General features: G+C 42.9%; 3 protein-coding genes across 4 annotated transcripts; 2 read left to right on the top strand and 1 right to left on the bottom strand.

The window, feature by feature from the left end:
• Positions 1-4,155: 4,155 nt before the first annotated feature.
• LOC306912334 (mitochondrial import inner membrane translocase subunit TIM44-like) lies at positions 4,156-17,406 on the bottom strand. Of its 2 annotated transcripts, none has more exons than XM_079488477.1 (13): positions 17,281-17,406; positions 16,020-16,124; positions 15,359-15,526; positions 14,848-14,928; positions 13,207-13,356; positions 11,154-11,287; positions 10,549-10,634; positions 8,836-8,928; positions 8,175-8,299; positions 7,814-7,864; positions 7,200-7,289; positions 6,578-6,688; positions 4,156-5,489 (listed from the first exon to the last, which is right to left on the bottom strand). In XM_079488477.1, the coding sequence occupies exons 1-13, from the start codon at positions 17,308-17,310 to the stop codon at positions 5,370-5,372; spliced, it is 1,344 nt and encodes a 447-aa protein (XP_079344603.1). In that variant the 5' UTR covers positions 17,311-17,406; the 3' UTR covers positions 4,156-5,369. The 2 variants fall into 2 exon arrangements, with proteins under 2 accessions (XP_079344603.1, XP_079344604.1); XM_079488478.1 differs by lacking the exon at positions 17,281-17,406 and adding an exon at positions 16,863-16,955.
• A 1,058-nt stretch (positions 17,407-18,464) lies between these two features.
• Positions 18,465-20,711, top strand: LOC306912327 (elongation factor G, mitochondrial-like; the record flags this gene model as incomplete). The annotated part of the gene is made up of 1 exon (XM_079488470.1): positions 18,465-20,711. One exon carries the CDS (start codon positions 18,465-18,467, stop codon positions 20,709-20,711), a length of 2,247 nt encoding a protein of 748 aa, XP_079344596.1.
• Positions 20,712-21,666: 955 nt separating this feature from the next.
• On the top strand, positions 21,667-22,401 carry tbcb (tubulin folding cofactor B; the record flags this gene model as incomplete). The annotated part of the gene is made up of 1 exon (XM_079488494.1): positions 21,667-22,401. The coding sequence occupies one exon, from the start codon at positions 21,667-21,669 to the stop codon at positions 22,399-22,401; it is 735 nt and encodes a 244-aa protein (XP_079344620.1).
• Between the last annotated feature and the right edge of the window lie 2,006 nt (positions 22,402-24,407).

Genomic DNA, 24,407 nt, shown 5'->3' with positions numbered 1-24,407 from the left:
CCAGAGTGGTGTGATTAGCAACCGGCCCAACATACCCGTCATCAGTCAGGCCAACAGAGAAGGCCACCTTTGGTTTGTCTGTGAACACAGGAGCACAATCAAGAATGAATGTTTTATTTTCCATTACTCATACAGGTACAAGAATCACAATGCAATGTTGTGAGGTCCACATCGTACTGTAACAATGACAATAGTAATAATAAAGACTTAAGTGTGCAATGAGGCATATAAATGTGCAATAATGCATAGCCATTTCTCTGTATTAAAACATGTAGGCCTACCAGCTAATTACAGTACCTAATAAATATACAGTAGCAAGTAATCACAATAGTAGTCACATTGCCATTACAAAATGTGCAAGATACCTTGTATTTATATTTACATAGAAATATATATAGGCTACATTATCAAATTGTCATAAATGGAGAATGAAACACTATTTCCCCACACAGCTTCCTCAGGTTCTGTCGACTGCAGTTAGGCCACCCAGCCTGGTGAAGACCTGTGCGCGGTGGAGCATACTTTTCTAGTTGTGTTTCGACACAAAAGTACTCCACAGTTGCTCACTTGGCTTTTTAGGGTGCTGCACCAAGTACAGTAAAACACAGGTTGTTTTACAAATAGACTAGAGGTCTGAGTGATAGGCTAATCATAATATGGAGTTTCATTACAAAATGATGGCCCATATTTCCCATACAGTAAATGACATTATGAACACGGTAACTATTCTCTGAGATCAACTGAAGTCATTAACACTAATGTACAAGTAGTTTTTCAACACTGTCCTCTCCTACAAGAACATTGTCCTGTTCAAATTACCTTCATTTTCTTTCTTCAATTCCAACACCTGGTTCTGACTAGGGTTGTCCCGATCGGATCGGGTGATCGGAAATCGGCTCCGATCACATTATTTTCAAAAGATCGGAATCGGGGAGAAAAGACCAGATTTTTTAATTGTCTAATGTAAATCTTAAAGAAGCAATGAGATTTTGTAAAAAGTGTTGCTAGTCTTTCTCCTTCTGGTCCCAGCCAGAGATCATCAAACAAAGACTATAATCACACTCAGAGGCTTGAAAGATACCTATTATGAAAACAAAGGAAATGCAACTATGCAAATCAACTATGCATGATGGCATAAGTGTCTGAATGAGAGAGATACTCTTTAAGAGTTTTAACTTGACTTCAGTTCTATAATCTGTACAACTGTATTCACTCTAATTAACCAATACATAATTATGTATGCTATGATTCCATGCTTTCAAGAAAAAGTAAACAATGACAGTCATTCTAATAAAAGTATAGTCACATAAAGATCGGATCGGGAAAGATCGGTATCGGTATGTCTCAAAATCAAACGATCGGAATCGGATCGGGAGCAAAAAAACGTGATCGGGACATCCCTAGTTCTGACTTGCACTCAATTTGTCAGTCATTTCTGAAAACAAATATCACGCAGAGAAACATAGCTATTAACCCATTAAGACCAGACGTCAATTCTACAGAGATTTCTGAAAAAATATATATATATAAAAATGTTATATCAGTGATACTCAATGTTCATGTCAAGGACCCCACAATCTTATGTATTTGGCCCCAGATCCCCCATCAAAAAATATTTTGTTCCAGGGACCCCCATAAGCAAAAACACAATTTTTGACACGCCATGAGCTTAATATTAACTGCTATTTTGTAATAGCCAAAACACAAAATAATGGTTAAAGTGGTTCAAATTTAATATGACAACCGATGCTTTCCCTGAAAACTCCTGAAACTACATTTTTAATCAAGTTTTGCGCAAGAAACATTGTTTAGCCTCTCAACCATCCCAACCTGCATGCTGTTCTTCCATAATCTTCAGCTTCTCTCTCTGTTCGACCAGCATGTCTCTCAGCCCCTTGACCTCGGTCCAGACGTCAGGCAACGAGGGGGTACCGGGTTCATCACTGACCACGCCACCGTCTCCCAGAGCCCCAGACTCCCACAGACAGAACAGCACAACGAGCAACGCACCACCACTCTTCATTCTGAAACACGCTCTCTGTACAGTAGATGTTATAATGCAGACAACAGGCATGTTGCCTTGTTTTTATTGGAGGGAGGTATGGGGTGGGGAGTATGTTTGGGCCGATCATTGATTGGTTCGTTCAGGCAGAATATAATTATTGCTGATATTACGTTTTTTCTTTTTTTTATTAGGGGAGGGGTGTCAAAGAGGAGCCTAGCTTTGAAGAGAGCTTTTGTGTGTGTGTGTGTGTGTGTGTGTGTGTATGTGTGTGTGTGTGTGTGTGCACGTGTGTGTGTGTGTGTGTGTGTGTGTGTGTGTGTGTGTGTGTGTGTGTGTGTGTGTGTGTGTGTGTGTGTGTGTGTGTGTGCGCGTGTGTGTGTAACACCATAGTTAGTATAACACCATAGCCATCATCATAGTTGTCCTGGTGGGACTACAGTAGAGCCAGTGTTGCGTAAACTGTCCGTCTGTATACAATTATGAGCTCTGGTGCTTATTTAGTCCATATGTGGAATGGAACAATGCTGCGACTATATTCAATTCATATGGAGTGTTGCTGTGACATAATGGAACATAATGTTCGCATTATCATATTATACTGTAATTGGTCTATTTTCTAGGTACATTTCAGTCGTATTGGCTACATCTGACATAAAAATATATGTTTTTTTTGCGTGAATATCTTAGTTATAATGAAATTGAGTTCGCATGTTCTTTTTTTAAGGGTAACTGTTGTATAATTGCAATATTACACTCAAAAGTCGTGCTTTACCGTCATTAATGGCACTTCTGCGCTGCCATTGACTGTAAATCACACCCTCTCGTGTGGATGGATGGATGGATGAAGAAATGCATACTGTATAATGTATAACTGTAAATGTTTTAAAGAAGCATTCTAACTGAACTGGATGGTAGAGACCACAAAGCAACAATAGGCGTGAACGATATTATTCGGATCACTTTCAGTGATTGTGAATGAAATATTGACCATTCAAAATAATACAAAAACCCATTATGTCCAAAACATGCATTTTTTGCAAATGTAGCAGATCTACAAGCTCGGAATTGTGTCCCTTCGCGCTGCGTTTCCGAGCTTATGGATCTGCTACTTTTGAGTGACGCTGTGGTATGACAAAGTAGGGCGTTAATTTACAAAAATAACACAAAGTGCTTAAATATGGAGATAAGAGGTTTCTGCCTGGCATTGCATGTCTTCCACACTCACGTAATTATAATTAGTTATCATGCGTGGTGTATGCAATTTTCAGCAGTGTGTGCAACACCTCTGGGTTGATTTGAGTTCAGATATATGGATAGTGTGTTACCACAGGAATGCTGTCTAACACGTTTCTTTAAACGTGATCCGATCCCTCAATCCAATCCAATCAAAAACTTCTGCTCTCTCACTCAGTCTTGTCTCCAGAGATGAGATGTGTTTCCTAGAACTGTAATTATAGAAAAAAATCATTAACATGGTGAAACACATCTTGATGACATCAAGATGTGTTTCACCATGTTAATGATTTTTTTCAGACCTCTAGTTCTAGGAAACACAGAATGGGGGGACTTTTTTATTATTTCCACACAACAACTCTAAGGTATATTAATGACATAGTAAAATGTTGAAAATGAGTGGAATGCCCCTTTAAGTAACGAATGTGGGTACTTGTCCCATCTCTGCTTCTTTCTCTCTACGTATGTTGAGGTCAACTCGGTACATACAGTACGGTATGTACCCAGTTGACCTCGAGTTGCACTGCAGTGTCTGATCTCTCTCTCTCTCTTTGAATTAGCATAACCATTATACCATATAGACAATTCTTTTTTAAAGAGAAAACCAGCACTCACAGAACTCTTGTTTTAAGGCACTTTTAATTATTCTTTCAATCAGTTGGCATGGTATGCCGCAGAGCATCAGTAGAACCAGTACTGCTGCTCTGCGGCATACCATGCCAACTGATTGAAATAATAATTCAAAGTTCCTTTAAACAGGAGTTCCGTGAGTGCTGGTTTTCTCTGGGAAATGTTCTTGTAAAGTTACTTACCCGACCGCACACATGGTAAAGATGCTCAGTGTTTAAAAGCAACTGGAGTGGTGCGAGCTATTACCCATATATATACTCACATACATACACGACACACGTTGATTCTTAATATTACAGTGCTTTTTATTGACTGTAAATTAAATAAAAATAAATAGTAAAAAAAGAGAAAAGAAAAAAAGAAACGACAAAAATCTAACATTTTGCTTTGGTCAACTCAGACAACAGGACGGACATACAGGTTATGAAATAAAGAGATGGACAAGATTGACTTCATGTAAGTATTGATAAGCAATGAAGCATACAGTCAATGTGCATACTGTATCAGCTACTGTATATGTTTTCACAATTATGCTCCATTCCATAGTTTCACTCTCAGCATTACAGAACGGAAAGAGTACATTTAGCTTCCTAACCATCAATCATTTAGCTGGGGACCACCTGGAATCCCCTCAAGGACCACTGGGGGTCCCCTACCTCACTTTGAGAACCACTGATTTAAAGCCCCCATGAAATCAAAATCAAAGTTTAAAGCAGCACTATGTAACTTTACTCTTCTACCGCAGATTTGAATCCGGTTTCCACTGTGCTGAAAAGTTGTACCATTGAGGTAATAGAGCCCACAGACATAAAAAGGTAGATGCCTCCTCCGGCTCTGGTGTGGTTATAATTTAATATTCAAATAGGTCTTCCCTGTGTATTTTTGGTTTGTTCCTGAAAGCTAAAAGCCTTTGAGTCAAAAGGTTCAATCGAAATACACCACTTTAGTGGCACACTAAAATCATCCCCTCCCGTAACTCCTCCGCCATTATAGAGCAATACCTGTGGGCGGTCTTACGTTCAGGTGGGTGGTGCTAAGGTGAAAACCACGTATAATTAACAACCTGGTGGGTGTGAGGGGGGAGGGGGGTCACGGCACTCTAAGTTCTGATTTTGTTTTCATCAGTGAAAATAATTGTCAGAGTTTTAATCGACGGATTTAACACTGCCCTCAGGGTAAAATTAAGTTTGGCTGTGTTGAGGAACCCTCAGCATGGCTGTGGTCTCATCCTTATAGGTTACAATAGAGATGTACAGTATCTATTTACACCATGTTCACTTTATGTTCATATACACATACAACAGATTTATTCTTGAACACAACCATACGTAAATATATTATACTGTATGTATGTTACTGTACATGGTACAGTCACAGTTTTTACAGTGTGTGTGTGTGTGTGTCTTTAGAGGACTTGTTCGGTGGTGGTATATCCAGTATATCCAGAGGTGTGTGTACAGCACTTCTTCAGTGGTAGATGCAGAGGTGTGTGTGTGTGTCTCTAGAGGACTTGTTCGGTGGTAGATGCAGAGAGGTCCAGCAGCCTCCAGGCTGCGTTGGGGTTGAGCTCCTCCTGGTCGCGACACAACGCCCACACGTACATCATCCTCAACACCTTCTCCTGGGAGGTCAAAGGTTGTTCGTACACACACACACACACACACACACACACACACACACACACACACACACACACACACACACACACACACACACACACACACACACACACACACACACACACACACACACACACACACACACACACACACACACACACACACACACACACACACACACACACACACACACACGAGGTCAAGCTTAACCCATAAAGAACTGAGGACTTCTACAAAGTCCTAACAGTTTTCTGAATAACATATGTTGCTATATTATATCTGTGGTTATCAAACTATTTTGTGCCTATGACTCCCATAAGCAAAGCTTTGAGTTAAAATGTTAGCTTTAGAAATTATTCAAATATTTGCACACATTTTTGCAAAAACATTGTTTGAATGGGTTAAGGTAAAGCTTCCAAACATATTTCATGAATTAAAGCAGCACTATGTAACTTTTTAGTAACTATATAGTATGTTACAAAATTATAAAGTTCCATGTTGAAGCAATAACAATAAGCAATAACAATAACCCTTCAATAAATGTATAGGAGCTTGACTGTATTACTATGTACAGTATAAGGTAGAGAATGAGTTTCATCCTGGCATTTGCCAAGGCACAAAGGCAGAACCGCCAGTCAAAGTGAAGACTGGCCAATCACAGCACGTCCTCGCCGGACATGCTTGCAGAAACTTTGTGATAGTAATAATTGCTATAGAGTGTTTATTCAGTAACAGTATCATCCCCGTCTCTTCAGCTCTTTAGGAAACAGAGGTTTGGAGGTTGAGTTACACATTTAATCCAATCTGGTTATCATTATATGGAGTAAATGAGTGACAGATCTACAAGCTCACAACGTGTCGTAATTCGACATGTTGTGAGCTTGTAGATTGGCAATTTCCACTCTACATTTTTGGGGGTAAGTATAAAGTTATGTCAGTCATTTCTTTGTATATTTAGGTAATTTGTCAACTTTGACAAAAAACACGATTCAATTGTTTGTGTGACAAATCGTCACGTGAAATAAGTTGTGACTAATTGTGACTTCACATCCTGTGTAGGGGTGCAGTAAACATTAAGTAGCGGACTGACCGGATCTCCCTCCACCAGGAGTCCCTTGGGGTCCCTCATCACCAAGACAACCTGAGCCTGGAAGGTGATGATGAGAACTGGTCCCTGGTCCATCATCTTCCCCATCGCCAACTGTAACACACAATGCATAACACTGTAACACACGCACTGCTTAACAAACAGCAGGCCGGGGACCTATCTTTGGGTCGTGGACCAATTTTTGGGGGTACCAAGTAATATCTCGTTTTCCTACAGTGAAAAATAAATAAATGAAAAAATACATGTTTCAAAAGATTCAAACAAAGAAGAGTTTTGTGAAAATTAGCAGATCTGCAAGCCCACAACGCGACAATGCGTTGTGAGCTTGTAATTACATTTTATAGGATACCTAGTATGGCTGTAATATTTATTTATTCTCTATTTTGCGTTTACAGGAAATAATTAAAAATAAAGAATTTACCTATTCTTCAATTGATGAAAAAGAAAAGAAGAAAAAGAGGTGAATCTTTAGCTGCAACGCGCTAAAATGAATATCAAATATCAAAATACTGAATGAAACAACAAACTGTCTGGGGTGTTCACAAAAAGCCTGAGTAGTTTTAAAGTGAAATATGTATTTTCAGGGTGTCAGCACGGTACTTACATCTATGTTGTCAATGTCCAGGACTTTGGAGTGGAACAGTAAGCCCAGGGTTCTGGCCTGCTGGATGGGATGAGCCAGCCGACTGTACGTCTGAAAACACACACATTCAAAAACATTCTACTTAACCCATTAAGATCGTGGAAGCATCTGTGTCATTTTAGATTTGAGCTAAAAAGCATTATTTCATACTTTGGCTTCTCAAAAATAGCAGATATACAAGCTCATCACTTTGTGCCACGCTATGAGCTGGTAGATCTGCTATTTTAGAAGAATCGTGACTAGTTTTTTGCAAAGCTCTGAATATATATTTTTAGAGCATACATTTTAACTCAAATCTTTGCTTCTGGGGGTCCCTAGGAACAAAGTATTTAGACATGGGGGTTGGTGGCTACATACATATCCTTTTGGGGGTCCTTGACATGAAAAGATCCACTGATGTACCAACATAGATTTTTCAGAAAAGACATTTGTAGAATCAGGTGTTAAAGGAGTAGTTCACCCAAAAAAGGTACTTTCTATCAATTACGAAGCCTTGTTTGTTGTCGTCACATTCATAGAAAAAGTGGGTAAAACTAAAGAAAGAAGAAGCTGATCACAAGGCTTTCTGTACTTACAGCTTCATAACACCAGTCTTTAAGAACCTCCAACTCTCCACGGATCATAGCCTGTTGAAAGAAGACAAATGGTTGGTTTCCTTCTGTGTGTGTTTGTGTTTGTGCGGTGCGTGCATGGTGCATGCGCACGAGAGAGACACACACACTGAGTGAGAAGAGATATTAGGGCAGTAGGTAGGAAATCCATTATGTATATAAGACATTTCAGGATTATCCTGCACCTGACTTATTTGTCAACTTTTACTCGTAACAGAGTATTTCTCTACATGATGGTATTGATACTTTTACTTAAGTAAAGACAGACAGACAGACAGACAGACAGACAGACAGACAGACAGACAGACAGACAGGGCTCCCATACCTCCAGGATGTTGGGGATAATGTCCTTCTCACACTGCTTGAGGAAACGGTCCTTGTCAAAGTTGGGATCCGCCTTCACGATCTCCGTCAGCACCTCGGACATCTCCGTCTTGGAGAAGAGACCGCCTGGACCGACAGACAGAGAGACAGACAGACATACTTAATTTAGTTTTAGACATATTTCAGTCACCTGAAATGTTTTAGTGTTAGTCTAGTTTTAGTCGACTAAATATCATACAATTTTAGTCTACTAAATCTACAGTTGATTTGTGACACAAATGCATTTTGGCTGGCCTTAATGGCATCATAATGGCTGATGTTACACTTGGTTGCATGCTGAAAATAGCCGATCTACAAGCGCACAACGTGCTGCAGTATGACGAGTAGTAAGCTTCTAGATTTCAGAGTGCAACACCCGAATGCAACTAAACATAATAATATTATGTTTAGTTGCATTCAGGTGTTGCAAGAGGAGATCATATTATGATCTCCTCTTCTGCACTAGTCCCTCCCTAACATTTTTGTCTAGTTGTTTTATTTGCCGACAAAGTTGTCCATTATACAGTAGCTGCTATAGGTTTATTTTGTTTGCCCCTTTATGTGGTTGACATTAGATGAGTGGACCAGCAGGCCACACTGGGAGGAGCAGCTACTGTACTCACCTATCAGGTCAGTGACTCTGTCTGTCACCGCTCTGGAAGCTCTGACCAGGGCGTTGTCACTCTCGTCATACTTCATCTTCATGTCAAAGAACCCTGCATGTGGCGAGCACACCGCAGACACTATTAAGACCTGAGTCAGGGTCTACAAAATGTCTTCTAAATCCCCACAGTTTTCTGGAAGACATGTTTATCAGTGGTGCTCAAACCTTTTCATGTCAAGGACCCCCAAAACGATATTTGACCACGGACCTCCATCTCAAAATTGTTGTTCCAGGGACCCCCCAGAAGCACAATTCAATTTTTTTCTTCAAAAATAGCAGATCTACAACCTCATAGCGAGGCATGAAGTGGCACACTATGAGCTTGTATATCTGCTATGTTTGAATAGCTTAAAATCTAAAATGTCAACACAGCACCAGTAGTCGGGCATAGACAGACATTCCACCATCTCCGAATGCTACATAGTCTGGAACTACACCTCCTGAAATGCGAGACAGGAAGCTGGCACCTTTCCAAAAATACCTCTTAAAATATCTTTATATAAAGATATTTCCAATCCTGCTGATGATTTTCATTTGGATAGATTTGCACAACTGTAAAGACAACTGAAAAACACGTTCCAAGTTTTGGAAGAATTAATTGGGACCGCCAGGAACCTCCCCAATTTTGAAAACCAAAGAATTAGGCCATATATGTATTTGCAAATGGCTATATATTGAATATGTTTGTTTATTACTATTAATAACAATGATTTATAATCAGACATTCAAATTGCATCCCATCAAAACGTATGAAGTTAGCTCAGTACTTCCATATTCAATTTAAGTAGTTATATACAATTTTTGTCATTATTTTAAAGAAACACAATGTTTTACTTCAGTGCAGTTTCTGTCTTCTCTAGCCACCTCTGCTCATGGTAAAAACACATGCAGCATGAGCAGCCCATGTTGTTTCCATGAATCTAGTGCCACCTGCTGCCTAAAAGGTGACTCACACGCTGTTATCCATGACAATGTATAGAGCGTCGCAGTCCCGCCCCCTTTCCTGACGACAAAACATTGTCATTTGTCGTCACAACTCGAGTTGGCTTTGTCCGCGGTGTAAACGTCTTTATATAAATACTTTTTGAAAAGTCTATGAGGAAAATGAACGGGGAATTCACTTCTGGTCCTCGGGAGGGGGCGGGACTGCGAAGCTCTATAAACATGTGAATATACTTGTAGGTATAGGCCAATATCTGGTTCCACTTCCACTGAAAAGATTTGGAACCCTTGGTCTAGTTGGTGAAAACAAACATCCGTCTTGGTCTGACTGTCATTAGACCGACAACCTACCTCAAACCCTAACCTAACCATAACCGCAAGCACGGGAGAAGCGCATGTTCGACCTCATGTCCGACCGTTGTTTCTGCATGTCGGTCTGTTGGTGTGTCTAATCTGCAAGTGCATCCCTCTAGGACGCGTTATTACGGATCCCACCGCAGCTCTAGGAAAATGCTGCTGTGATTGGCCAGTAGTCGCTGTGATTGACAGTTCCCGTTTTTGCAATTATGCCTGAACCTAACCCTAACCTCAGTAAAACTATGCCTAAACCTAACCTTAACCTCAGTAAAACTATGCCTGCCCAGGAGCCAATCAGACGGGTCTATCCTAGAGCTGTGGTGGGATTCATAATCACAGTGAATGTGATGTAATTTTACAGACGCTTCCTTACTGTTGAACACCATGTTGTTGTCCTTGAAGTCATTCCACTGTTGGAACCACTTGGAGTCCTTATGGAGGACCACGCCCATAGCCTCCCTGCACACACACACACACACACACACACACACACACACACACACACACACACACACACACACACACACACACACACACACACACACACACACACACACACACACACACACACACACACACACACACACACACACACACACACACACACACACACACACACACACACACACAGTAAAGTAAATCACAATCGTGTGAAGTGAGGGACGCCCATATTTTTGTGGGCATGTTGATGTTCTCATGTCCGTGAAAAATGAAATAAATGTATTAAAATCAGCGAAATGGCGTCTTACGTTGTCATTTACTGCCCTAACAAACATTAAAGCCAACTTGGCTGGTCTACATGAACACAATTGGCCCGTGTTCGGGGAGGGAACTCAGCAAAGCCAGGTGGGGAGAGTGATGTGTCACTGCTTGTGGGGGAGCACAGGCTAAAAGGCTTTCTTACCTTGCAAATCTGTTTTCTTGCAAGTTGAATCATGATAACGATCGGGATAGGGAGGGAGGGAGGGAGGGACTCACTCATTGGCTTCGAACACTCTGGTGGTGCTGTCAGCTTCCTTGGAGGAGAACTCGCTCCTCTTCCTCAGGTGAGGAGGTGCTCTGTAGGGCCCGGCGTCGCCGACATCTATCTCCTTCTTCATGCTCTCCACACTCTGAAGGGAGGAGGAAGGGGGGGAGAAAGGAGGAGACAGGAGGAGAAAGGGGTGTATAGTTGGGAGGTGAATGCAGAGAAGTGAGACAGATCGCCATCTTGAAGCTAAACCCCAGCATCCATATTGTGGGTTGTAGGCTAGCCGAGCTTTACCCCACAATAACAGAAAAGGTACTTGTAGACCCTGAGGGACTCCGGCCAGCAGTCAATTATAATGGGGTTTAAGTAGTTAATGAGTTGGTTTCTTAAACCAAAAACACTATTTATTATGTATTTGGCTGCGGAGTGCGGACCCCTAACTGAAAACATGACGTGCCAGGTTTCAAACATTTTCAGACACATTGTGAGCTTGCAGATCGGCTATTTCCACTATTAATGTTTTCTTGAAAGTGTAAAAGTAATTTATATTTAGGTTATTTGTCACACCTGCCCTGTGCAAATTCAAAGCGTAAAAGCAAAAAGGAAATGCATTTTTTATTTGTGATGTTCTGGTGTTCAACGACTAACACACAATTAAATACTAAATAGCTAATCGCAATTAATTGTCAAGTGAAATGTCATAATCGCGACAGCAGGCCCAGCAACATGACCAAGATGAATGTGTTGTCTTAGTCAGGGCTTAAAGCCAAAAAACTTTCATCACAACATTGTCCAGTTGAACCACTAGATGGCAGTGTGGTCATGTGGTCAGTACATGGACTAGTTGAAGCATACAGTATTATAGACACATTTCCACACAATGTCACAACTAATATGCGCACGCAGGTCAGGCAGGTCAGACAAGAAGAAACCGACTGCTCAAAGATGCAATGTAAAAGTGGTCCCAGCACTGGCATGTAAAAATGCATCCCATCAAACTCTCAGATGCTGTTTTCCTCACTGTGTGGAGGAAGGTTGATAATACCTCTTGAAATATATACCGTGGTTTATGTTGTGTCAACTTATTATAAACAATATTAGCAATTCTCAAAGCATTTGTCCCCCAAACTCCACCTCCAGTCACAGAGGGAGCGCTTCCTCTTGATCACGGCTGCTTGATCGCACAGCTGAATCCCCTAAAACCTCATTTATACTCCGCCGCGGTCAGAGAACGGCCTAGAACAGCAGACCTCCAAGCTCACAGCGGCCGCATCCGCAACGCGATGTGAGCTTGTATGTTGGGTGTTCTCGCCGCGCAAAAATATTGGCGGGGTGAAGTATACACTGTATATCTGTCTCGCTAGAAGCGTCGCACAGCCAACACATACAAAGGAGGTTGAATGAATAGAAACCAACGCTCCCCAAAACAACAGGTTTGGGGTTCTGTTGGGAATTGATTACATGAAACCGACACCTGCGTGTGCAGTCTCAATGTAACCCAGCGTTGTCCAGGTGTTTTAGGGAAGGGAGAAGAGCCTAGGAAAGTGTGGAGCGTTGTCCAGGGTGTTTTAGGGAAGGGAGAAGTGTGGAGCGTTGTCCAGGGTGTTTTAGGGAAGAGAGAAGAGCCTAGGAAAGTGTGGAGCGTTGTCCGGGGTGTTTTAGTGAAGGGAGAAGAGTCTAGGACGTGTCGAGCGTTGTCCAGGGTGTTTTAGGGAAGGGAGAAAGGTCTAGGACGTGTCGAGCGTTGTCCAGGGTATTTTAGGGAAGGGAGAAGAGTCTAGGAAAGTGTGGAGCATTGTCAAGGGTGTTTTAGGGAAGGGAGAAGAGCCTAGGAAAGTGTGGAGCTTTCTCCAGGGTGTTTTAGCGAAGGGAGAAGAGTCTAGGACGTGTCGAGCGTTGTCCAGGGTGTTTTAGGGAAGGGAGAAAGGTCTAGGACGTGTTGAGCGTTGTCCAGGGTATTTTAGGGAAGGGAGAAGAGTCTAGGAAAGTGTGGAGCATTGTCAAGGGTGTTTTAGGGAAGGGAGAAGAGTCTGTGAAGCATTGTCCCACTGACTGACTGACCTGTGAGATGGCTCTGAAGGCTCCGGTCTGGCCCAGTTTCTCTCCTCCTTTAGAGACGGTCTCAGCAGAGTGTCTGGCCGTCTTGGTAGCCTCCTCCACCCCTTCTCTAATCTTCTTCCCCAGGTCTGAGCGACCCACCTCCTCCAGGCCCTGCACACACACACACACACACAAACGCACGCGCACACACGTTTGTATTCCTATACTTGCGAGGCCATCAACATTTTAGGACGCTGATTTTATGAATTGATGTCTATTTTTGTGTTTACATTTTGAACCCTGATGGTCTAGCTGAAAATCACAGATCTACAAGTTCACAACGTGTCCATGAGCTTGTAGATTGGCTATTTCCAGCGCCCGACACCGGCACACATCACAACACAACAAACACGCTTTATATTTTACACACACTTGGGAGTTATGATCAGAGACAATCAAACACAATTAAGTTAAACATGATTATAAAAGGAAATATGACATAGTGCCGTCATGTGGGTTATTTGTATTTAGAGCAGATCAATGTTATTCAGACCAAAAAAAAACATTACATTAAGGCAGGGGTGGGCAACTGGCGGCCCGGGGGCCACATGCGGCCCCCACCTTCACTTAATGCGGCATGTTAATAGAGGGTATGCACATGCCTAAAGTGAATGGCACATCGAGTGGCAAATCGAGTGGCAAAGCAACAGGCAAAGTGAGATTAACATTGTTTAATGTTGTTTAATTCAATCCGATAGGACTTTTCTGTTTGGATGTATGGGCTGTCAAGGCCAGAAAGTAGCTTTTTGTCACTCAGTAGGCATTCCTGCATAACGTCCGGGTTTGATGATGATGTCACGCGCATACCCTCTATATCAGAATACTGATATAGTATTGATTTCAGCCGTTACGTTTTGAGCTTGTAGATCGGCTATTTTTGCTACGACAGTAATATGCACTGTGGCCCTCTGGAGTGAGTGTAGAAATATATTGGCACTCTGCATCGTCAAAGTTGACCACCCCTGCATTAAGGGAACAAATTCATATATTTCATAGTGCCAGTATACTGTACAGTACAGTACTCACACCTGCAAGCTGAGGGGTGCTGGTTTTCCTGCTGTAGGCCAGCCTTAACAACTTCCAACCTGACATGTCATTATAGGCGAAGATCTCGGAGTGAAAATAGGCGATCTACGAGCCCACACCGCGCCGTGAGCTTCTAGATCGCCTAGTTTCGCCATATGACGTATGACGAGGTACTAGGGCATTAAGCAACTAGTCGACTAGTAAATCCACTAGTCGACCTTGTTGGTACTACGGTAGTTGACTAGTTGATAAAAATAAATAAATAAATAAAAAGTTAATTTTATTCCCCCCCTGATTTTGTTGGCCTCAAGATCAGGTAGATTATAGTTATAGTCACCAATGTACACAGTTTTTAAATGTACAAATATGTATTAAAAAAAAAAAAAAAAAGGGGGGTTTGTTTTGTTTTTGACATAATAGGTAGTTAAACAACTAGTCAACTAGTAAATTAGGCAACTAGTCAACTAGTAAAAAGGACTAGAAGTGAATGCCCTACGAGGTACAGTATATATAATAGGTCTTGTCCGTCTCGATTGGTTAATATTATGTAAATCAGACAAAGTGCTGTAAGCTCACCTCCTTTACAGTGTTAGAAAGAGAGCCAAAAGTCTTCTTAAACACCTCTGATGTCCTCACCGTCTCCGATTCAATGGATTTCTAACACACACACACACACACACACACACACACACACACACACACACACACACACACACACACACACACACACACACACACACACACACACACACACACACACACACACACACAGTTTTTAAGTTGAGTATTCAGTATTTAGATATTTGATATTCATTTTAACTGTCCCGCACCCTTCCTATACAAACCCATTGTAATTTAAAACTACATTTTAACCACGTTAGATTCATCAAAAACACCAGTCCTTTTTTCTGGTGGACGATACTGCCTTCCTAATACGTGAGTTGCCTGTGTTTTCTTATATATATATATATATATATATATATATATATATAACACAATTAAATCGTTAATCGCAATTATTTGTGTGACAATTAATCGGCAACTTGAATTTGTAATTGTGACAGCCGTTAGATGCTGGTGGTCTTACATATTTCCTGCGGGCCTGCTGCAGCGCGTCAGACTCCTCCAGCCTCCGGGCCTCCTCTCTGAACTTTTGCAGGTTGTCCTTCATCTGCTGGTTCTTGCCGAACTCCTGGCGGATGGTCTCCACCAGCTCCCCCAGGAAACCCCGCCTGCGCCCTGAGGAACACCTCACCTGATGGGAGACGGTAGGCCTGTCACAATGATGACATAGTTGCATAATCGCAATCATTTGAGGTAATTGCAATTACTTTTGTATAATCGTCAATCGCTTCCATGATGAAAAATGTCCATACATTTTTCGAAAATTCCGGAAATAGCTGATCTACAAGCTTACAACACGTCACTTAGATAGATCTATGAACTTGTAGATCAACTATATATATATCCGACCGAGACCATTACAGATTTTACAGACTATTACAGATTTTATGGAAGATGCTTCAGAACATATTGCTAGTTTTACCACATCAAATGCTCTAAAAGAATAACCGAAAATAGCCGATCTACAAGCTCTCAATTCGCTGTGCAACATGCCTCCAAAGAAAACATGCTTCTATGGAATCAAAAACACTGAAATCAGCCGTGGCGACTTAGAACTTTAATCCATGTATATTCCCACTGTTTAGGAAACCATGCCAGTGGACACTAGTGATGTGAGCTCTGACCTGAGCAGCAGCTACAGAGGGCTGTATCCTGTATGCATCTCCTCTCCTCAGTGACGACACCACTGGCCGGATGGACGACACACACAACACACGTCTGCCCACCAGCTGGAAGCATACAATTATACACAGTCAGGACTGATTGTCACCATTATATCATTTTACAATGATGATTGTCACACAAATAATTTACGATTGAACTGGGTTTCCGTCATTGAACACCGGAATTTTATACATAACAATCCCTTTTTTTTCTAAATATTTAGCAATATGGAGTGATGGCAATAGTAATGAGTCACAAATCAGACACACATGCTGACTGCATATAGACTTGTACAGTAAATCACTCTGGATAAGAGACTTACAACCTCAGAACAAGCAGTCAGTACGCATTAACTCTAGTCAACTTTTCATGTCAAGGCTAGCATTTTTTCAAAATGTATATATTCCAAAATTGTGTGAATGTTTGTGTGAATAATAGCGATGATTTGGTTGGCTGATCACCCCATAGCGCTGATTTGATTGGCTGCGCAAAGTATGTATTGAGGATAAAAAGCGAGGACAGAAAAGTGAGGACGCAAATTGTGATTGGCCAGAATGAGATGATGATGATGATAAGAGTGCCCCTCACTTCACACGGGTGTGATTTTTCAAATTTAATCTAGCAACTCTCTTATGGGGGTCTGTCAACAAATATTTTCAGATGGGGGTCCATGCCTAATACAGTGGTTCTCAAAGTGGGGTCCGGGGACCCCCAGGCATATTTGGGAGTTGGTTCCAGAGGGTCCACATCAAAAGGAATTGACATAGCATCACAATCATTTGAACCACTTTATCCATTTATACCTTAATTGGAAATATTTGGAGTTAAGTCTTGAATTGTCTTTAAAGATCTTTAAAATCTTCTCTACGATGACGTCCCCTGCCCTGGTACAAAACATTTTAGATGTCAAGGTCCATGGTCAAATACATCCATTTGGGAGGTCCTTGGCAGCTACTTTCCTAAATACGTACACCCACAGCAGTAGCCTACATGAATGAATGAATGAATGAATTCATTCATTAATGAACGAACGAACGAACGGATGCTGCAAGCAGGCTACTGTATTGCAACTGAGTGACAGCCTTAGCTGACAGAGTGACAGCTCATCTCTGCAATTGCTTGTTGGTCATAAAAAAGCAAATAATCATAACAATATGAATCCATAAGGACATAAGCATTCAAACAGCTAAGCTGTACACAATGCATTAAATGTCATTTCACCTCATAGCAGCGACACAAGGAGGCTGCCATCTTGATCCTGCAAACTGCACGTAGCACGGAACCACGTGGAGAGCACTGCGTCACGTGAACTTCCCTGCCGGCCAAATGGACCAATGGGAGCGTGCCGATAGGGGATGCGTCACTGCACTGCAGCCAATAGGCGGGCAACAAGGGCATGGGCGTGTCTACTTTACCGCTTCCCTCCTATGGGTGTTACGCTGGAACTGGTGACTTGTAGAATTGTGTTCGCTGCAGCCAGGGGTTGAAAAGTTATGGAATGTAGCCAACTTCAAGATGTATCAATATCCATATAATAGCATACTGTAATTAAATAAGAATGAAAGGGCTACAATGGAAAAAAACCATAGAATAAGTTTGTTTGTTTGTTTGTTTGTTTGTTTGTTTGTTTGTTTGTTTGATTGATTGATTGATTGATTGATTGATTGATTCATTCATTCATTCATTCATTCATTCATTCATTCATTCATTCATTCATTACTATATTAACAGATTGGGGGAAAAGGTACAAATGTATACAAAATATGATAAAAGTATAACCAAAAATCCCTATAAGGGCTTATTTTCAGTGCTGTAGTCTAGGCTATACACCTACCTTAATTATACCATGTGCAACATGCGCACGTAGGCTCCTCGTGCATGGTGAATGGATTATTTTTCAACAATTGCGCCACGGCATAACGGTTAACCGAAGTCTGCCATCAGAAACTCCATATTTGGGCGTGGTTGATCTACAGCTCCATATATGGAGCCGGCAGAGACTAGTGCTGACATCATGTTAATGTAAAACTCCATTTGACATCATGTTAATGAGTCATCGTGACATCAGTGAGATGTGACGATGGCCATCACCCTTGAGGTGAGACGCAATCAGTGTTACTTCTAAGCTACCATTATCTCTAAGAGTATATAACCTTTGAGATTATTGACCAGCTCAGCTCCCACCAGCTAGGAGAGAGTGCAGAAACTTCTGTACGAACCAGGATATGTGGCCTTACAACTCAAATACCTCTGCATTGTACAGGGCTCTTTAGTCCACACTATTTCACCAGGGTTGTGGTGTTTTTGTCGGACACCACTGCAACGGGTCTTACACTACAACCAGTCACGTTCCTTTGAGTACTATTTTATAAATGCCGTGTCGACAGACTTGACAAACCGTCGATATGAAGGTACTGAAAGCTGGACTAACATTAGGAAAAACACACCTTCTTGCACCAGGAGCCGTCACTCTCAAAAAGGTATATATCAATAACTGTCGGAGATGCTCCTCTGGCATCTTTCCCAACGAAAGGATCCGCAATATTGGCATCTCTGCCCACATTGACTCTGGGAAGACCACCTTGACCGAACGTGTGCTCTATTACACTGGCAGGATAGCTGAGATTCATGAAGTGAAGGGGAAAGATGGCGTGGGGGCCACCATGGACTCCATGGAACTGGAGAGACAGAGAGGCATCACCATCCAGTCCGCTGCCACGTACACGGTGTATAACAACAATAACATCAACATAATTGACACACCAGGCCATGTTGACTTCACGATTGAGGTCGAGCGAGCTCTGCGAGTGCTGGACGGGGCAGTGCTGGTTTTGTGTGCAGTGGGAGGCGTCCAGTGTCAAACCATGACTGTGAATAGGCAGATGAAACGCTATAATGTGCCCTTCCTCACCTTCATCAACAAACTGGACCGCATGGGTGCCAACCCCGCCAGAGCACTGCAGCAACTTAGAACCAAGCTGAACCACAACGCAGCCTTTGTGAACATTCCCATTGGGCTAGAGGGGGAAATGAGTGGTATCATTGACCTTATACAGGAGCAAAGCATATATTTTGAAGGACCCTTTGGTCAGCATATCCGGTATGATGAGATTCCAGCAGCATTTCGATCTGAGGCTGCAGACCACCGCCAGGAACTGATAGAGTGTGTTGCAAATGCTGATGATATTTTAGGGGAGATGTTCTTGGAGGAAACGATTCCCACCATTGATGACTTAAAGGCTGCAATCCGCAGGGCCACAGTGCAGCGTCTGTTCAGCCCAGTGCTTGTGGGCACAGCACTGAAGAATAAGGGGGTCCAGCCTCTCCTGGATGCTGTACTGGAATACTTGCCCAACCCCACAGAGGTCTCAAACTATGCCATCATGCATAATGAGGATTCCACTGAAAGCTCTAAGATTCGTATGGACCCTGCGAGAGACGACTCACACCCTTTTGTTGGTCTGGCTTTCAAGTTGGAGGCAGGGAGGTTTGGTCAGCTGACATACGTGCGGGTGTACCAAGGCTGTCTGAAAAAGTCAGAGTACATCTACAACACACGCACAAGCAAGAGAGTGAGGATACCGAGGCTAGTGCGTCTCCATGCTGACCAGATGGAGGATGTTGATGAGGTGTATGCAGGAGACATTTGTGCTTTGTTTGGGATTGACTGTGCCAGTGGTGACACTTTCACCTCCAAGAACAGTACCAACTTCTCGATGGAACCCATTCACATACCAGAAGCTGTCATTTCAATGTCTATGAAACCTGCAAATAAGAATGACTTGGATAAATTCTCCAAAGGCATCAACCGCTTCACAAGGGAAGACCCAACATTCAGAGTTAATTTTGACACAGAGAGCAAAGAAACCATCATCTCAGGCATGGGAGAGCTGCATCTAGAGATCTACTCTCAGAGGATGGAAAGAGAATACAACTGTCCCTGTGTGATGGGGAAGCCCAAGGTAGCTTTCAGAGAAACTGTCACCAGCACTGTACCGTTTGACTTCACCCATAAGAAGCAGTCTGGTGGTTCTGGCCAATATGGTAAAGTGATTGGAGTTCTAGAGCCCCTGGAGTCAGAGCACTACACCAAGGTGGAGTTTGAGGACCAGACTATTGGCACCAATGTCCCCAAGCAGTTTGTGCCAGCTGTTGAGAATGGATTCAAGGGCGCTTGCGAGAATGGACCTCTAAGTGGACACAAGATCTCAGGCGTCAAATTTGTGTTGGAGGACGGAGCGAGTCACATGGTTGATTCCAATGAGATCTCCTTCATCCGTGCGGGAGAGGGCGCATTAAAGCAAGCCATGGAGAAGGCAAATGCCATCATAATAGAACCAATCATGTCTGTAGAAATTGTAGCGCCCCAGGAGTTTCAGGGAACTGTATTTGCCGGTGTTAACCGGCGCCATGGTGTTATTACAGGACAGGATGGGGCGGAAGGATACTTTACACTATATGCAGATATTCCTCTGAATGACATGTTTGGTTATGCCACTGAGCTGCGCTCTTGTACAGAAGGAAAAGGAGAGTACACTATGGAGTATAGCAGATATCAACCTTGCTTCCCGGCCACACAAGAGGACCTTATTCACAAATTCATGGAGTCTACAGGCCAGTTACCTGCCAAGAAGAACAAGTTTAAGAACTAAACTGTAACCCAACAATATACTGGACTACGGCATGATCACCACCTCCCCATGCACCCCAACATCAATTAGTCTGAAATTAAAGATGTGGTCAGGAAGGAGACAACACAGTAGGTGTTCTGTCTTCATGTAGGACAAAAGGGCCCTGGCCAACAGGACAGAGAGCGCCCCCATGCTATTAACACGCAGCCACCTAGTTCTGTTATAATTTCAAAGACAACAACAACTTCATTTTACACGGAATATGGTTTCTTTAGACACATCACTTCTTTGCGATCTCTCCCTCGTTGAAGCGTCTGACCTTGGCTTTCTTTAAGAACAACCTGGCCGAGGCTTTTCTCTTGTCGGAGGTGGGCGAGTTTTGAGAACTACTAATTTAGAAGGCATTTGTAGAATCGGCCTCAAGTCTTAAGGCTTAAAGATCAGTACTTCTACTTATTTAAATTGGCAAATTATCTAGAGAAAGCCTGGGACCTGAGGAAAAAGGCCATGTACAGCCAGTAAGAGATATGTATGCTAGTTGGTGTTTTGTTTTATGTTTTGTTTTGTTTTGATAAATTGTATTTGTATTTATGTTGTATGCGATCAGTAGCATGCGATCAGCAGTATAAGTAAAGAACTAAGTGTATAACTGTTTATTGTAACTTGTGTGAAAAGGTGTCATATAATCCCATGAGGGGTGGGCCACAAGGTGGCATGACACTTAAATAAATAAAATCATTCATGCATTCATTCTACTTGAGTACAGTTTTTGGCTACTCTACCCATCTCTGCTTGGAGGCCAGTCACTGACATCAGTCATCTAGAATGTCACGACTGTGACGTCAGCAGTACAATCGCATGGTCTTACTGTATATATAGCTGCTCAACGCTGCTTTCCAGTTATTTCATCATTAAAGGAGCGTGATACCGATATTTCTATTCAAGGCTTTGAGTGGTTGTCTACCAAACGTCTCAAATGGACGGTGAAGTGAGGATCATGTCCAATCCCACGGTGGCCCTGCGCCTCACGTCGACACTCTCCTCATTCGAGGTCAGCCGCAAGTTCAACCGAGGCATCAGCATAGCGGACCTGAAGAGCAAGTTGGAAATGATCGTCGGCACGCCCGCCTCCTCCATGGACCTGGAGCTGTTCAGCATCGCCGACACCTTCCTGCAAAAGCTTGACGACAACGAGGCCTTGCTGGGGTCCTACCATGTGGACGACGACTGCAAAATCCACGTGAACGACCGCAGCGGCGCTCAGAAGGGCGAGTTCACCGACGTGTCACGGGTGGAGAAATTCGAAATCTCGGACGACGCCTACGCAAGGAGAAAAGACTCCGCCAGGTCGTTCTTGGAGAGCAGGAAGGCCAAGGTTGGACGCTTCTTCAACGAGGGAGAGATTGCAAAGAAGCAAGTGGAGGAGAAGGAGAAGGCGGCCGCAGGTAACATCGCCGCCGGGGACCGCTGCCAAGTGCAGATTCTGGGGCAACCCGACAAGATTGGCACGGTTATGTACGTGGGTACGACTGATTTCAAGCCAGGCTATTGGGTAGGCGTCAGGTACGACGAGCCCCTCGGAAAGAATGACGGGAGCGTCAACGGAAAGCGGTACTTTGAATGCCAAAATAGGTATGGATCGTTTGTGAAGCCGCTGAACGTTACGGTTGGGGCCTATGCTCAGGAGGACTACGATCTAGACGAGATGTAAGCAGGTCCATGCAGCTTATTGTCGGCAGGGGGGACCCCGTTAATCCTTATTTTCGGCAGGGGGACCCCGTTAATCCCGCAGGATCAGTTTTTCCCTTGACTATGATTTCTCAGGAGGGAGCAGTTATGAGTGTCTTGCTCATGGACATAGACTGCAACCTGGGACCGTTTGTTTCCCAGGTGGCCTCTACCAGTTCAGCTATGGCCGCCAAACCGCCAAGAAAAAGGGTGTCTACTTTTCAATTTACTGGACACTTAGCTGGTTCGGCTCCGAGGACGCACCAGGCGGATTTGGTTCCATTTGTACCCTCTTCAGAGTTAAATTAACACTGGATTTTAGTGTAGGTTGCTGTTTCGGAGAAAAACATGCATGGGATCATGTTGAGGAACACTGATCTAGACCCTTAAGAGATGGAGGCGGAGTATAACGCCTACCATGAGCTCCAATCCTTACTTGATGACTTAGCCACCGAAGCTATGCCACTCAAATGCTGTGCCCGGATCACATCCAGAATCCTTGAGGTCTAAAGGTATAAAGTGTTGTATTGACTGAGCGACGAAGACAGGAAGGGCCGGGATGTTGCAGGTGCAACAGATATATTTTAATTAATTGATTCCTCCATTATCAACAAGACAGGGTCCAATAAAGGTGTGGCTTCACGTGGCCGGTCTATGACATGACTAGATTTGGTCAAAGTTTCAGACCGTTTTGGCTGCCATTCGTTTCCTCTTATGTAATGGCTTAATTGGCTCCATGCCCAGATGTGGAGAATCCAAGCCCCATTGACTTCCATAAAAGAAAAGTTAAAGATGGGGTGCCGTGATTTTTTTCTACAATAAATGTGATCATCAGGTATTATTATTATTATTATTATTGTTATTATATAAGGAGGAAGATTTTTAAAAAAAAGGTGTATTTATAAAAATGGCGTTTTTAAGTGGACACGACCACCAGTTCATTAAATGCCTGGTTCGCCTCGTGGATGGTGATGGGTGGTGATCCACCTGAACTGAAGCCGCACCCACAGCTGTTGTATGATAAAGGGGGAGGGGTTAGGGGAGGGGATGATATTGTGATGTTACTATACACTGTTTCTTTCATTGGCACGTTTGACTGTCAAGGTTGCAGCCTCCAGAAAGAAGCCCTAAATACAAAGGGAAGACATCATTGCACATAACAGTCAACCACACCAAGGGCTCTAATGAAGTACTGTTACTAGTGGCAGCGGTGGCCGAACGGATAGCGGATCGGTCTTGATACCGGAAGGTCGCCAGTTCGAATCAGCGGTCCGACACGTTAAAAAATGACCACCGCTGAAGTGCCCTTGAACAAGGCATTGAACCACTACGATGAAATGTGTTCTATGAGCAGGGCCTGGCTGGAAACAAGTTCTTGAGCTTAGCCCAGATACCCTGGGTAAATATAGTAATCATTTCATTTCACATCATAAACACATGGAACAATTTAAAAATCACAGCACTTCTTCTATAAAGTTGAATAATTCTATCTAGCCGGGGAGCCACAGGCCCAAAGTTGGACAGGACCGTACTTTTTATTTGTGTTTTTTGAGTGGTGTAAACCACTCCTACAACTGGCTTTGTTAGTCTGTCTGTGCTCAAAAAATGAGCACGGTTGCTATGGTCACCCAGTTCACACGGGTGTGATTTCATTACGTCAGACATTACGTCAGACCACAGCTGATCAGTCTATATAAGACCTTACACCACTCAGTTCACACGGGTGTGGTTTTTCTATTCATTTGGTCATTAAAGTCCACAGAACGAGAGGCCTGCTCTGCCGGAAACATCACCATTTTTGTATACCACACCATGCTAGACAACCAATATAAGGCAACATTTCCCAAATTTCATCATGCTTTAAGTAGCATGTGACAATTGTGACATGTCAAACTAGGGGGTTTTCATGATTCTCAATCCATCCCAAGCATTTGTTTTGCACGAAAAACACTCCTTGGCCTAAAAACGGCCATAGCTGTCATCACAAAT

The sequence above is a fragment of the Electrona antarctica genome, assembly GCF_951216825.1.
Source record: "Electrona antarctica genome assembly, chromosome: 19".
NCBI lineage: Eukaryota > Metazoa > Chordata > Actinopteri > Myctophiformes > Myctophidae > Electrona > Electrona antarctica.
Note: the sequence above shows the minus strand (reverse complement) of the source record. Positions and strands in the feature narration are given on the sequence as shown.

Excerpts from the sequence above, each read along its gene's own strand:
- LOC306912334 (XM_079488477.1), bottom strand. The coding sequence starts at position 17,310 with ATGGCAGCCTCCTTGTGTCGCTGCTATGAG. Across the intron at positions 15,527-16,019 it reads CCTCTGTAGCTGCTGCTCAG|GTGAGGTGTTCCTCAGGGCG; the intron begins GTCAGAGCTCAC and ends GTCTCCCATCAG. Across the intron at positions 11,288-13,206 it reads CCTTCAGAGCCATCTCACAG|AGTGTGGAGAGCATGAAGAA; the intron begins GTCAGTCAGTCA and ends TCCTCCCTTCAG.